The sequence below is a fragment of the Ceratina calcarata genome, unplaced genomic scaffold, assembly GCF_001652005.2.
Source record: "Ceratina calcarata isolate Rehan_Ccalc_2016 unplaced genomic scaffold, ASM165200v1 scaffold165.2, whole genome shotgun sequence".
NCBI classification, from domain to species: Eukaryota; Metazoa; Arthropoda; class Insecta; order Hymenoptera; family Apidae; genus Ceratina; species Ceratina calcarata.
Genome location: NW_017137815.1, coordinates 530,736 through 543,519, shown reverse-complemented (window position 1 = coordinate 543,519; position 12,784 = coordinate 530,736). Strand labels below are relative to the sequence as shown.

Below are 12,784 nucleotides of genomic sequence, written 5' to 3'. Positions count from 1 at the left end.
TAAATGAATAAATTTTGTTAATTTTTTCAAACTTCTCTTTGAACTGTACAATTTTAAATGTCGATAGATGCAATTAATCTTGATATCAAGGACACTTGTCAAGAAATTTTCTCTCCGACCCAATATGATCATTTCTATATGAATGAGATTTTATCTTTCCTTCAGTCGACATTTTACGGGAAGACACCACCGAAGCGGAGCCGCTGAAATTAGGAAGAATCGCTATAAAGTTGCCGTTACCGCCCGGGTGTGCGTCGACACTTTATCAAGCAGATGAGAAATTCGAACAAATTTACTTCTCCACGTATCCGGTGGGTCCCTAATTTTTATCACCATCGTCGCACTCTTCTTTATGATTAAATCACGACTTCCTATTTCTTTAAACGACAGGGTTACTACAACACAATGGACGTTGGATACAAAGACGAATTCGGTTGCGTTTATGTGATGGCCCGCGACGATGACATTATCAATGTTGCTGGTCACAGATTGTCGACAGCCGCTTTGGAAGATATCGTGATGGGCCACCCCGACGTCGCAGATGCTGCCGTGGTCGGTGTACCAGATCCGACCAAAGGCGAGGTACCTTTGTGTCTCTACGTAATGATGCTAGGTAAGAATCAATAAATAGGTGAATTCTAATTCATGAGACAGCAAGATTGTATTTTCGTGTTTCGTAGAAGCGACGAAGAACGAGGAAGAGATTAACGAGGAACTGATAACGCGAGTAAGAAACATGATGGGTGCCATAGCATCGTTTAGAATAGCCGCGGCTGTCAAGGCTTTACCCCGGACGCGGTCGGGGAAAATTGTTCGAAAGTCTATCGCCGAGTTGGCCCGTTCGAAGCTAGTTAAGGTAAAGATAAAATGCACGGCGAATGGAATTTTTATAAATTCCTGCATCATTTACTGAGCGCTAGTTCATTCTTCTAGATTTCAAGTTCGATTGAAGACCCGTCGGTGTATCGTGAAATCAAACACGTACTGCAGAAGCTCGGTTATGCTAAACTAGCTCCGGATCCTCAATGATCAATTTCTGCAGTTTTTTTTTACATTTGATAGTCGTGTGTGTATTAGATGTAATAAATTTACGCACGTTGTACAAATTGATACGCGCGAAGGAAAGAAGATCCGTCGATGCCGTCGAGCGATTAAAATTAACTGTACTTTAGAAGGGGATGGGAGGTTGTCTAAATAACGAATGAAATCAAAATTCGTCTCGCGGTCTCACCGTAAGATCTTTGCTGTAACTATTATTTTAATTAAACGACAAATATATATTTCATATGAAAAAGAAATTAGGTTTTCTACATTTTTCTAATAACGCAGGAAACAGTGCAATTTTCTTTTAACGACACGTTCCCCTTTTCACGTTCTGATTAGTAAAATTATGGTGAATGAAAACAAAGAAGAAGAGCAAAACGTATTAGCACTTATTTTTTTAATGTTCCCATTGTAATATTATTATTAACAATTTAAAAAAATATAACAACCATAAAACGGACTTTACCGAACGATCTGCAGGAACAAAATTAATTAATCGTACGTCTCTTGTTAGTAAGCAGGTCTGGTATAAAAAATACGTGAAATAAAAAGGTAACAATAATAAATGTGAGGTGTAAAGAGTGAGAAGAATACAGGACACGAAATAGATCCAGTTTTAGTACCCGTCGGAGTCAGACAGCAGAAGCAAAAAAAAAAAGAAGCAGTATAATACATGTAAAGAAAGCACTCACAGAATGTCTGCTTTGAAAATTCTCTATATTAACTTCCTTTTTTTCGGTTAAATCTCGACATTAATTTTTCGCTTTGTATCGCATATAACACTATAAATCATCGAAACCCTTTCTCTTTTCCTGGAGAAGCACAAGTGTAAGAGTATTTGGTGTTAATAAACACGTATTACATCGATACAATAGACGAACCTTGGCGCCAGTCAAAAGACACCGATCGTAATTAACAGAAACAGTACGTGCAAGAAAAAACAAATCAACCATACACATGAAACTCTTTTATCTAAAATTAGTAGAGCACATTTTTGTTGCAAATTTGTTTTTAATGACAATCGTAATAAGAAACAGTATAATAATAATAATAATAATATTAATAATAATATTAATTTTATAATTATAAATTGTTGTGTAGCATTAGCTGGCTGATTTTTAATAAATTTTCTTTTTTCTCTCGTTTTATGTCTTCGTTTCTTACCACCGATTTTTAATAATAATTATTCAATAATCATTATAATAATATTAATAATATTTTTCCTTATTCTTTATCTGGTAATCGGTATTCTCGGTATCGGATTTTCTTCTTTACGCGTTCATTAATGTCTCGCACCTCAGAGGAATAAAAATATCGTGTTTTACAATATTTAAGGAGACTCATCTCGCCATTTGATCTTCCCTTTTCTTTAAATTTTTGTAATCAACTCAATGTGAGTGCTGTCTGTTCGGCTTATCTATTTAGAAGGAACACGCGCTCTTGAGTTTATTAATTCTCAGTGGTTTTGTCTCCTTATCTATATAATCAAATCTATTTGCTTTTTTTATTTCATGTTATAAATACCCTCCCACCCCCCTTCCCCCATAAACCCCATAACCCCGGCCCAACTGTCTGTGCATACGATGTATGTGCTTTTCTTTCATGTAGAACTTTTTTTTCGTTTGCCTCGTGTGTAAAAGATGAGTGTATGTTACATTAACAGTAGTTCGCGAGTAAATCACGCTAGTTCCGTTTTTTTCTCGTGCGTACTGTGTTCGGCTTGCGTCTCTTGCGTTATCAAAATTGATTATTATCCCAATCTGCGGTCACAGTTGAGCAACTTTATTCCACCACTTTCAGCACCTTACCAATTGCAATAGTCTTATCTGGAAAATGCAAGAACGAACCGGATAAAGCCAAATCATCGATAAACACGAAATCGTAATCGCTCGAGTGAGAAGCGATAAAGTCAACTGAGTCGAGAATACTGTGAAAAATTCAGCGCTACGCTTCGTACTTACTTTCATCCCTAAGGGTGAAACGTCCCATCTGTGGAAATAGCTTAAATCTTTCAAGGCATATGACACCAGCGCATTCGATTCTCATTATTGCCACTTGATCCTGTTTGACGAACCTCGGCCTGGTTTTACTCTTGTCCCCCGTCTTCTTGTCGACCAGACAAATCAGCGCTTTCACTCTGACCTCTTCCGCAGCGCAGTGAATATGCATTACTGCACTATACCCAGCACAGATAATGCTCTTATGCTCCAAAATAACAACTTGAGCGTCAAACACTTTCCCCGTTTTGATCGGGTTGTTGCTATCGCACAGAACGAATCCGGGGCTCACGTCCTCTTCCTCGATACCTTTCAACTTAATCTTCACATTCTCTCCTGGTCCTACAGAGGTCACTTCTTCGTCGTCCGACCAAAGTTGATCCACCGTTACTGCCGTCTAACAATATGAAGATTGGCAATTGAACTATGAGATCGAACATAATAGAAAGATGTTTCACTCGAGAGTAAAAGATGTATACCCTATTAGGCATAACGAGCAGCGACTGTCCTTTCTTTGCTTCTCCGGCTTCGACCTTCCCCATTACCACTGTTCCCATATCCTTGTACTTGTCGACGATTGGCATTATGAAAGGTCCGTTATTCTTACGATTAAGTGAAGGTAGAGAGTCGATGAAGGATATGAACGGTGGTCCAGTATACCACGTGCAAAGATGTTCCGGTATCGGATCTTTCAAGCCATACCCGAGCTGCCCCGAAACCGGCATGAATGTGAGGTCCTTTGCGGGGTTGAACCCCAGTTTACGAAGGTATGGCAGTATTTTATCCCTGGAGAACAAAACGATCAACTTCGTAACATCGACAACTACAATCACCGCGAACGATTCGTGATCGTGTCAATATGTACCTGCACTCATTGTATCTTTTCTCGTCCCACTCCACGGTCGGGTCATCCATTTTATTCACTAGCACAACCAGGTGTTTGACACCAGCAGTTTTGGCCAGCATAGCATGTTCTCTCGTTTGGCCGCCCCTATCGAAACCGGTCTCGAACTCTCCTTTTCGCGCGGAAATAACTAACACCGCTAAATCAGCCTGTGCCGCTCCACCGATCATGTTAGGTACAAAACTCTTATGACCGGGTGCATCTAAAATCGTGAAATGCTTTCGTTCAGTTTCGAAGTATGCTCTACCAACTTCCACCGTTTTCCCTTTCTCCCGTTCCTCCTGGTTCGTGTCCAACGCCCAACTCAAGTACCACGTTTCTCTACTTCTTTCTTTCGCTTCCCTTTCGTACTTTTCTAGGGTTCTCTTATCGACCATCCCTGTCAGCGCCATAATTTGACCGCCGATCGTTGATTTCCCCGCGTCTGTAAAACGAAATTAACACTCACTCGTTCGCTCGTCGTAGGCATCTATTCGATTCTTTGTAATATTACGTACCAACATGCCCTATAAAAACAACATTAACGTGCTCCTTTTTACTCTTAGTATCCTCCGTCACTTTAACAGGCTTTTTTTTAGGTACTTTAACAACCATCTCTTCGTCCTCTTCAATCTCAGCCTAAAAACAAAAATCCAGATAATCAGAGGTAATCTCCCGTCAGCGTTAATACCGCTATAAATTCAACGTACTTCTTCATTTTCGGGAGTTAAGAGAGGATCCCCATCTACTGCTGCTTCTTCCCAAGAATCAGCTGGTTGATGTTCAGGACTGATATCCATTTGATCTGTAACATTAGGAGGTGGAGCCCCTCCCCCAGCAGGTGGTTCCTCCACGCGGCTACCCACTGGATCTGGTAAAACCACTGGATTAGTATTGCCTGCAATGAACACACGTGCACTTGAAATATAAGAATCCTTGTACAAGAATCAAATTTTTATTAATAACTTGGAACAGAATCAACAGTGGTATTTGTAATTCACAGTGCTCCTTTAAAGTGTATCACACTAACTTACATAATCAACTTTCTCTGGCCACACTGTTCATGAGACAGTCTTATTCTAAATTATTTCTCATTAGGGTAATATCAGATCGGTACAAAAACACTTTTATCTCTAACATCGTACAATAAATCAAGACTATATATTTTAATATATATAACTCCTAACTTCACGCTTTTAATTACAAGAATAAATCACTTGAATTTAGTATTAATTTAACCATTGCATAATGTTATCATGTGAAACATACATATACGTATAATGCTCGGACACATTCTTATCATCTGTTGTCTTAAAAGGAAAACAGATGACCAGTAATGTATAAACTCGATAAATATTTTATTTAATCATTTCTCAATTCGTTTCGATGAAGACCATGTGAGATTGGAAACAATGTGAGAGCAACATGAGAAGGGTTAGACGTAACCGTGGTATTGCGGACAAATTCCAGTGACCAGATTGTTAATCCTATTCTTCGGCAGATTGGCACTCTCTCTATTATTGGTAAACGACAAAGTTCATGGTTAATCGAGATTTATCTCAAAACTAACCATGATGTATTTCTGGTGGCATAGAGGTGGTCACAGCATTCATCATGACAGCGACATTGCAGGAACTGTCGGCCGTGTTACTGTTCTGCGGCGAGGAGTTGATGCAGAATGAAGGCACGAATTCCGCAGCGTTCACGTTCAGGGTGGAGAATTTGCTCTCGATGGATTTATCCTGAGGCGGACCGATGTCTCCGTTATCCGCCTGCTGTTCCCACGAATCTGGTGCTACACTGTTCGCCATATTTATTAAGAGTTCGGTAGTCGAGCCGGCCTCGTGGTTTAATCGAACACGTTGATCACGCTACGCTACGTGCAGGGCCTCGATCACGAACCTCAATCAGGATCGAGACGGGGTTTTAAAAAAATAATTATTTACGATATATTATTTCGCCGCGCACACCGTACACGCGTATCGGTACCCCGCGTGCGACCCCCGTGGTCTGTTTCGTTGTTCTACTTCGCCGGAACTGCAAACATCAAAACACCAACTTTCAACTCGAGAACGTTCTCTTCCCTGAAAACACGCGTGCACACGACGAATTTCTCGAGCACCGAACACCGTCAGAACGAAAACCGATTGATAAACGCAGTTAAAACCGTTTGACCGTCGCAACGTGTGACATTCTAATTTTTCTTACGAATCTGATTTTCGTGCGTGGAAAAAATTTCTAGTCGGATGATTATGTTGGCACCGCGACATTCGGCCGCAACCAAAAATGATTCATTGTCAGTGGAAGTTTCCAAGAAAAATATGTATGAACGTGGTGGAAAAAGACACCTACTTTTAATTGCATCGCGTTTCCCTGCAAAGGCGATGCTATTTTTCTGTGCATCTCTCTTTGACTTTTCGGCTAGACTGCAATTACTTGCGTGTTTCGTGTATTGTACATATACACACTAAACCTCTTACGTGTGGTATCATATACACTGTACACGTTTGTATGCACTACACAAATTTTCACGTCACATTCAACACAAAAAGAAATAATTAGCTAAAGAAATTTCGTCACTCTCACGTTTCATTATGTACGTAAACACTTAAATGCGTATGTGTATATATTTATTAATTCTCATATTCTTAGTCGACGATGTACAAAAATAGTGAAAAACAAAGCATTCGAAAAAAGAAGAAATATGCATATGTACAGTGAACTTAATGTTTCCTTTTTCTCTTCTCTCTTCTTCTACTCGCTCCACTTTTCGTGTTATCGTTCAACGACTTCTCCGTTTCTACTTTCCGTTTCGTCACTTCTTTCGCACGTTCTTCTGACATAATTTTACAAGATTCCTCGGTCGCTGCAGGTAGACTGAAATTTGGGATCTATCCCAACCAACAGTATTTCATTAAAAAGCACATGTAAAAATAGTTTAATGTAACAATGATTTTTTAACTCACGAATGGCTTGACAAGTTTAAGTATTAACTTCTCGTGTTGCACGTTAGATCTATCTAAGCTTATTTGTACTACAACAGGATCGAAAGCGTGGAACACAACATTCCCACAAGTTTGCGAATGATCCTCGCCATTGTACGTGAACGTAACAGACGATTCCTTCTTTTCGTTCAAATACAAAGTGCCCTCTAATCCATATTTCGGGATCAATATTTGTAGCGCATTTTTCCGTACAAACAGTATATACCCTTCCTCGTCCTGAATTTTTTCTCTAAAGAACAACTAAAGGAAAAAATGAGACGTTATAATAATAAATATATACACGATTGAAGAAAAAAATGATAATGATAAAATACAAACATGTGTATTTAATGCAACTGATGCTCGATCAGCATGCTGAGCCATTCTATTGCGATAATTCAGATTTTGACAAAGTGCCTCGCTTTTCTTTTTATCTAACAATTCGGGATAAGTCGCGTCAGCTCCGATGCAAACTGCCAACAAGCGATGAACCATCACGTCTGCGTATCTACAGAATTAAGTAAATAAATAGATTAACTCGTTTAGTTTGTTACAGAAAATATTAATTTACCTTCGAATAGGTGATGTAAAATGAGTATAAATGGGACAGGCTAAACCATAATGGTAATATTCACTCGGTTGATGCATTCCACTAATAAAATACACAGCTTGCATCATACAACGTGTAGCAAGTATTCTTAACATGGTATTGAAGTATGGGTTGCCTTCTTTATGACAATTGTCCAACGATTGTGCTAATTCCTTGCCGCTGTTGGCATTGATAATAAAGCCCTGTTAAAGAAATAATTTATTCTCTGCACTCTTATTCTCCTTCAATTGAATTGAAATATTTTTTCATAAGTTTTCTATACTTGATTTTTGCCGGCCTTTATGAGAGGCTCGAAATTAGCAGGTGGTGGTTCAGGATGCCTCCTCAATACTGCACATTCTGGAAATTCATTTACAATCTTCTTCGCGACTGAAATATTTGCGAGCAACATAAATTCTTCGACCATCGAATTAGTTTCTCGCAATTGTTTAGCCTGCACATCAATAGGATCGTGGGTTTCACTGTCGACTTGAAAACGAATTTCCGGAGACGCCAACACTAGTGCGCTGTAATAAAAAATGATTGTATTATTTCGATTCAAATCCCCGTAAGAAAACTTTACGTACCCATTTTCTAAACGTCTTTTCTTCAATGTCTTCGCCAAACCATTAAGGAGCCTCAACGACTTTGCGAGTGCATCGTGCTGCAACGGATCGTCGATCTTCAATTGTGCTTCGTCGTACGTCATCGCTGCTCGCGAAAAAATCACGGATTTGCAATATCTAGTGTTAATTATGTTCGCTTCTCTGTCCATTTCCCAGATACAAGAAAATGCAAATCTATCCTCGTTCTTTATCAGAGAGCAAAGATTCGAGCTAAGCAAGTCTGCGAACATAGCGAACGTTATTTCATCATGAAATTAAATCTTGTGGGACGAAAGTAGAACCTCAATAATTCGTACCAGGAAGCATGTGTATCCTCGTATCAACCAAATACACAGTCGTAGCTCGCAACGCTGCTTCCTTATCTAACGCTGTTCCTGGCCTAATGAAATGCGTTACATCTGCTATGTGTACACCGACTTCGAGATTACCATTCGGTAGTTCCCTACAATGAAGCGCGTCGTCTATATCTGTGCATCCTGGTGGATCGACAGAACATACATCTAGATGTCTTAAATCTTCCCTCTGTGCCATGTCCTTGAAATTATACAGTTAATTTGAAACATCCCTGGAAAAGAAATCACTATTTCTCGCAAGTTCCTACGTACTAAGTCTGTGATGCGCCATGGCATTTTCGGTAGCGAACTAAGGACAGCGTCAGAGAACCGGCTATGAGGAATATCGTGTTCCAATAATATCACTTCGTTTTCTGTAAGCTTGTCTCCTATTTCGCCTAACGCGCGCACGAAGTGACCGAGAGGATATCTGGAGTTACGTGGCCACGAATCAATGGCCACGATAATCCTCTGCTTGCTTAAAATGGCGTACTGTCTAGTCTCGATTCTTATTTTCGGTATTTTTCGCTCGGCTGGGACGAATATATGTCGTACATTCTAAATAAATGGGAATATTCTGTAAAATATATATTTGTAGGAACTAAATGTAGCAGATTCTTAGATCTCTTACTCCTTCTATGTTACTAGGCTGCAATATTCCACAATATTGCCTCCAGTTTCTTCTGATAATACCGACGACCTTGCCAGTCGGTGTTTTCTCCATCTTATCCGATGAAACGAACTTATCTAACACTTTTTCAGTCTCTAAAACATCATCGACGTCTGCTTCTTCTTCATCTTGCAGTATGATGTCACTGGGAGACGACCACTGATCTTCTGCTAACAGCTGTATAGCCACTGTATCACCATCAACAACTCTGTTGAGATTACTACGGCCTTGGATCAAAATCTGCAACGAGATATATGTATATATATAGGCATAGACAGAAAGAAATATAAAAAATAAATACTCACGGATTTTTCAACTCCATCTACGTTCACGAATCCTTCCAGGAAATTTTCTCGAGAAGCTTGGAATGTTCCTTGCAAGAATCTGCCACCTTTTATGCCATCGTGTATTTCAGATGGCGTGAGATGACACGGGAAAAATTCTTGACCACCAGTCTCAGCGGTGTAACTTTTTTTGCACAGTTTATCGGTCAAGAAACCAGCGTTGTCTAACGACAAAATATAATCTTCCACTGCAAAATAACACCGGTATAGCTGAAAGTTGCACTTCACTTGAAGATATTAAGCGAACTACCTTACTTGAAACAGCTAGAATGCCTTCAGCTCCTGCTAATTCTCTGTTCTTGGCATCGTCTGTTAATAGCACTGTCTTGATACTACAATCACTTGCATTCAGATGCTGATTATACCACTTCGTTGCAACTCTAATTGCTCTATCGTTTCTATCGTTTGTGCTTTCACCAGGATTTCTTTCAATATAAGTGTCTCTGTCAAAAGTGACAGAAATCGATTGTCAATAAGTTACATAACAAAGGGTGTATATATAAATAAAATAGTTATAACATACTTGTGATGCTCATTAACAAACACATAAAACTTTCTTTGCGTATTACTGATAATATCCTTCAATTTTTTGTACACCGTAGAACTCTTATGCTTCACTTCTTCAAGCACTGTTTGCAAAATTATTACATTGCAAATAATACTTTCTTCCAGAATATCAATCTAAAATTGTGCTCACATATATTTAAGCCATGTAAAAAATAAAAAGAAATATACCTGAAAAACAGTTCTGCTAATTTAGTGGAATCACTCGAATTTTCACTCACTTGGTCTAAGATGATATTCGTATCCAATAACAAATAATAATGTCCCATTATTTTAGAGCTCTTTACACTCGATTCATTACTATCCAAAATTACATTTCGTGTTTTATAAGGACATTTGTCACAGGATTTAGAGCCACAATGAATATCATCTCTAAGGTAATGTTCCCTGACAGTCTAAAGAAGTTAAAACTCGTATCAATTTCAACATTACATTTCGTTTAACTATATGTTATATATGGAATATTGTAAACCAGAGCGTTTATATAATTTATATATATTGTTCACTTTGAGTCATGAAATATTAAATAATTTTCATTGTGTCTACGATACCTTAAACACATTTCCTCCTTTAGTTTTCCGAAAGAATACTTTTGTCGTCAACATCTTGAATCCACTGCTTACGATAATCAAATAAATATCAAAGTATTCTCCCGCTAAAAAAATAGCAATGAAATGTTAATTTAAATTCGTATACCTAACCAATTCTTGTCAATAAAACATTTCATTACATGTGCAACACAAGTGGTGGAGTGAATTCACTCGTATTTACTCTAGTTCACTCGATAAAGGAAATGAGAGTGTTCACGTCCGGAATTTCGTGATTCCCGTACAAGTGCTCCACCAACAGGCCAACTCTCGAAAAGTGCGCAATACACTACCTATACACTATGTACCATACCATATCCATTATATCCAATCCAGTATTTTATACATAGTGGGAAATCTGCAACGGGCCGGCTTCATACAGAATTTAACAACAGGTTATAATGATAAAGTTGCAAGTATTTTTTTGTTAAAAGCGAGGAGAAACAACAGAACACTATGGCTAAAATAGCAGAGTCGTTGAAAAAATTAAGCGTCGAGCACGATACGCGGAAGCAGAATCACGTTCGAACCGTCCAAAGGAGAAGCGAATTAATTTCGTCAATAGAGGAACCGGCGTCGGTTGACAATAATTACATTCTGGCCGTATGCGGTACGCAAAGGTAAACGCTTGCTTTTTCCCTGCACGATTTAGTATTGGATTACGTACATATCAGACATTTTTACACAGCGATCCAGAGTTCAGAATTACTGCTGCTTTGTCGGATCATACGTGCGCCGTATATTCCGTTGGGGAAAGTTTGAGTCGGACAATCACTCTGACTCACAATCAAGCACCTATCGTTGGTATTAGGTTCAGTCCTACTTCCAGAAATATTCTGTACACGGCAACAAACGATGGGCTTGTTACAGCGTGCGATTTACGAGCTAAAGGCAAAGTCGTTGCCGAGTTTAAAGGTCTGCATCAACGATCAATGGATTTATCTGAAAACGTGTATCGTATTTCACGTGTTGCTGCCATTTTATTCACAGACAGTACGGAGGATGGAAAAATGAAACCTCTTTGCAGTTTCGATATCAGTTGCGACGAGAAACTCGTAGCGGGTGGCACGGAACACATAGGCGGAGATGCGTTTATTTTGTTTTGGGATACTCGGTATACCGGTACCAAATTGGACAATAAGAATAACAATCTCCTTGGAGGATACTGGGAATCTCACATGGAAGATGTCACCTCACTGTCGTTTCATCCTAGTAAGCAGGATATCTTAGCGTCCGGTAGTACGGACGGATTGATTAATATCTTTGACCTCACTCAGCCGTCCGAAGATTCTGCGTTAACGTACTCGTTGAACACCGAGTCGTTCGTGGTGAGTTTCTATTTCGGACAAAAATTTAAATGAACGTACAGAAAGGGAGCATACACAATTTATACGTTTCGACTGAAAAAAAGGACAGGATAGGCTGGCTGGCAGAAGACAGTCTCTGGTGTACGACTCAACACAATTCTCTACAGCTCTGGGATTGCGACGAAGTCACTCCATATGCTAAATTCGAACGCGGTACATTAGCACTTTTCCAGGTTCGTACAGCGGATGCGAGTAATTTATATAGTTTTATGAACACTGGCTTGGTATCTCTAAAGAGGATTTTATTTACTGTCATCTCATTAGAACGACGATCCAGATGATTGTTACATAGTTAAAGTCCACGCTTCAAACGCGTTCGGACAGCCATTCCTCTTGTCGGGTCTCAGCGGCGTTAAAGGGTAAATTGATAACAAAACGAATCCAGATCATACGAAAGTGAATGTTACAAATCGAAAACTTTCAGGGAAACTTTGAGATGTTTGACCATCGCGAATGACCGATTGGAAACGTGTTATAACATGGTAGGAAATAAGCAAACAGTACGCGACAGTTGGTTACACGAGAAGGTAGGATGACAATGATAATATTTAACGCAATAATATTTAAATCGAGTTAACGAACGGCACAGAAATATTATTTGAATATTTGCAGAGTCGGTGTTTAATAACGGTAGGCGAGGGAGGACTTATAAACGTTTGGAGGCAAACAGAAAACATGCTCACGCAGGAAAATCCGAGTCACAAATTGGTGTCAAAAATCGGTACCGGCAAGGGACGCGATCGACAGCATAGGCCCAAGCCGTATTAGATATTAAAATAAGAGACGAACAGGGTATT

The 12,784-nt window shown here is 39.2% G+C and overlaps 4 protein-coding genes across 12 annotated transcripts in view; 2 read left to right on the top strand and 2 right to left on the bottom strand.

Moving 5' to 3' along the window:
- Positions 1–1,702, top strand: part of LOC108632705 (acyl-CoA synthetase short-chain family member 3, mitochondrial) — a 9,526-nt gene extending 7,824 nt beyond the window's left edge. For 6 of the 7 annotated variants that reach the window (XM_026819853.1, XM_018037435.2, XM_026819854.1 and 3 more), the window contains 4 exons: positions 166–311; positions 391–613; positions 681–856; positions 934–1,029. In XM_026819853.1, the coding sequence (XP_026675654.1) occupies positions 166–311; positions 391–613; positions 681–856; positions 934–1,029 (641 nt within the window). Of the gene's footprint in view, positions 1–165; positions 312–390; positions 614–680; positions 857–933 lie in introns of all 7 variants that reach the window. The other variant, XM_018037432.2, reaches the window with a different exon arrangement.
- A 572-nt stretch (positions 1,703–2,274) lies between these two features.
- eRF3 (eukaryotic translation release factor 3) lies at positions 2,275–6,052 on the bottom strand. 2 transcript variants are annotated; one of them, XM_018037416.2, is made up of 7 exons: positions 5,495–6,052; positions 4,635–4,795; positions 4,443–4,563; positions 3,907–4,369; positions 3,521–3,827; positions 3,006–3,438; positions 2,275–2,870 (listed from the first exon to the last, which is right to left on the bottom strand). In XM_018037416.2, exons 1-7 carry the CDS (start codon positions 5,733–5,735, stop codon positions 2,827–2,829), a joined length of 1,770 nt encoding a protein of 589 aa, XP_017892905.1. In that variant the 5' UTR covers positions 5,736–6,052; the 3' UTR covers positions 2,275–2,826. The 2 variants fall into 2 exon arrangements, with proteins under 2 accessions (XP_017892905.1, XP_017892904.1); XM_018037415.2 differs by having other exon boundaries at positions 4,635–4,822; positions 5,495–5,735.
- A 480-nt stretch (positions 6,053–6,532) lies between these two features.
- On the bottom strand, positions 6,533–10,855 carry Dis3 (exosome complex exonuclease RRP44-like protein Dis3). Of its 2 annotated transcripts, XM_018037414.2 has the most exons (15): positions 10,764–10,855; positions 10,585–10,688; positions 10,255–10,428; positions 9,993–10,150; positions 9,725–9,912; positions 9,431–9,657; positions 9,087–9,365; positions 8,729–9,013; positions 8,420–8,657; positions 8,085–8,343; positions 7,781–8,024; positions 7,480–7,700; positions 7,248–7,416; positions 6,891–7,169; positions 6,533–6,815 (listed from the first exon to the last, which is right to left on the bottom strand). In XM_018037414.2, the coding sequence occupies exons 2-15, from the start codon at positions 10,636–10,638 to the stop codon at positions 6,648–6,650; spliced, it is 2,943 nt and encodes a 980-aa protein (XP_017892903.1). In that variant the 5' UTR covers positions 10,639–10,688; positions 10,764–10,855; the 3' UTR covers positions 6,533–6,647. The 2 variants fall into 2 exon arrangements, with proteins under 2 accessions (XP_017892903.1, XP_026675651.1); XM_026819850.1 differs by lacking the exons at positions 10,585–10,688; positions 10,764–10,855 and having other exon boundaries at positions 9,993–10,098; positions 10,255–10,321.
- A 16-nt stretch (positions 10,856–10,871) lies between these two features.
- Positions 10,872–12,778, top strand: LOC108632693 (WD repeat-containing protein 89). Its single transcript, XM_018037417.2, has 7 exons — positions 10,872–11,240; positions 11,309–11,535; positions 11,611–11,948; positions 12,032–12,160; positions 12,252–12,346; positions 12,412–12,514; positions 12,600–12,778. The coding sequence occupies exons 1-7, from the start codon at positions 11,077–11,079 to the stop codon at positions 12,753–12,755; spliced, it is 1,212 nt and encodes a 403-aa protein (XP_017892906.1). The 5' UTR covers positions 10,872–11,076; the 3' UTR covers positions 12,756–12,778.
- The last annotated feature ends 6 nt before the right edge of the window (positions 12,779–12,784 follow it).

Excerpts from the sequence above, each read along its gene's own strand:
- eRF3 (XM_018037415.2), bottom strand. The coding sequence starts at position 5,735 with ATGGCGAACAGTGTAGCACCAGATTCGTGGGAACAGCAGGCGGATAAC. Across the intron at positions 4,370-4,442 it reads TGTTTTTATAGGGCATGTTG|ACGCGGGGAAATCAACGATC; the intron begins GTACGTAATATT and ends TTCGTTTTACAG. Across the intron at positions 3,439-3,520 it reads TGCTCGTTATGCCTAATAGG|ACGGCAGTAACGGTGGATCA; the intron begins GTATACATCTTT and ends TCATATTGTTAG.
- LOC108632693 (XM_018037417.2), top strand. The coding sequence starts at position 11,077 with ATGGCTAAAATAGCAGAGTCGTTGAAAAAATTAAGCGTCGAGCACGAT. Across the intron at positions 12,347-12,411 it reads GGTCTCAGCGGCGTTAAAGG|GGAAACTTTGAGATGTTTGA; the intron begins GTAAATTGATAA and ends GAAAACTTTCAG. Across the intron at positions 12,515-12,599 it reads ACAGTTGGTTACACGAGAAG|AGTCGGTGTTTAATAACGGT; the intron begins GTAGGATGACAA and ends GAATATTTGCAG.
- Dis3 (XM_018037414.2), bottom strand. The coding sequence starts at position 10,638 with ATGTTGACGACAAAAGTATTCTTTCGGAAAACTAAAGGAGGAAATGTG. Across the intron at positions 10,151-10,254 it reads CGAATATCATCTTAGACCAA|ATTGATATTCTGGAAGAAAG; the intron begins GTGAGTGAAAAT and ends GCACAATTTTAG. Across the intron at positions 7,417-7,479 it reads TTTACATCACCTATTCGAAG|ATACGCAGACGTGATGGTTC; the intron begins GTAAATTAATAT and ends TTAATTCTGTAG.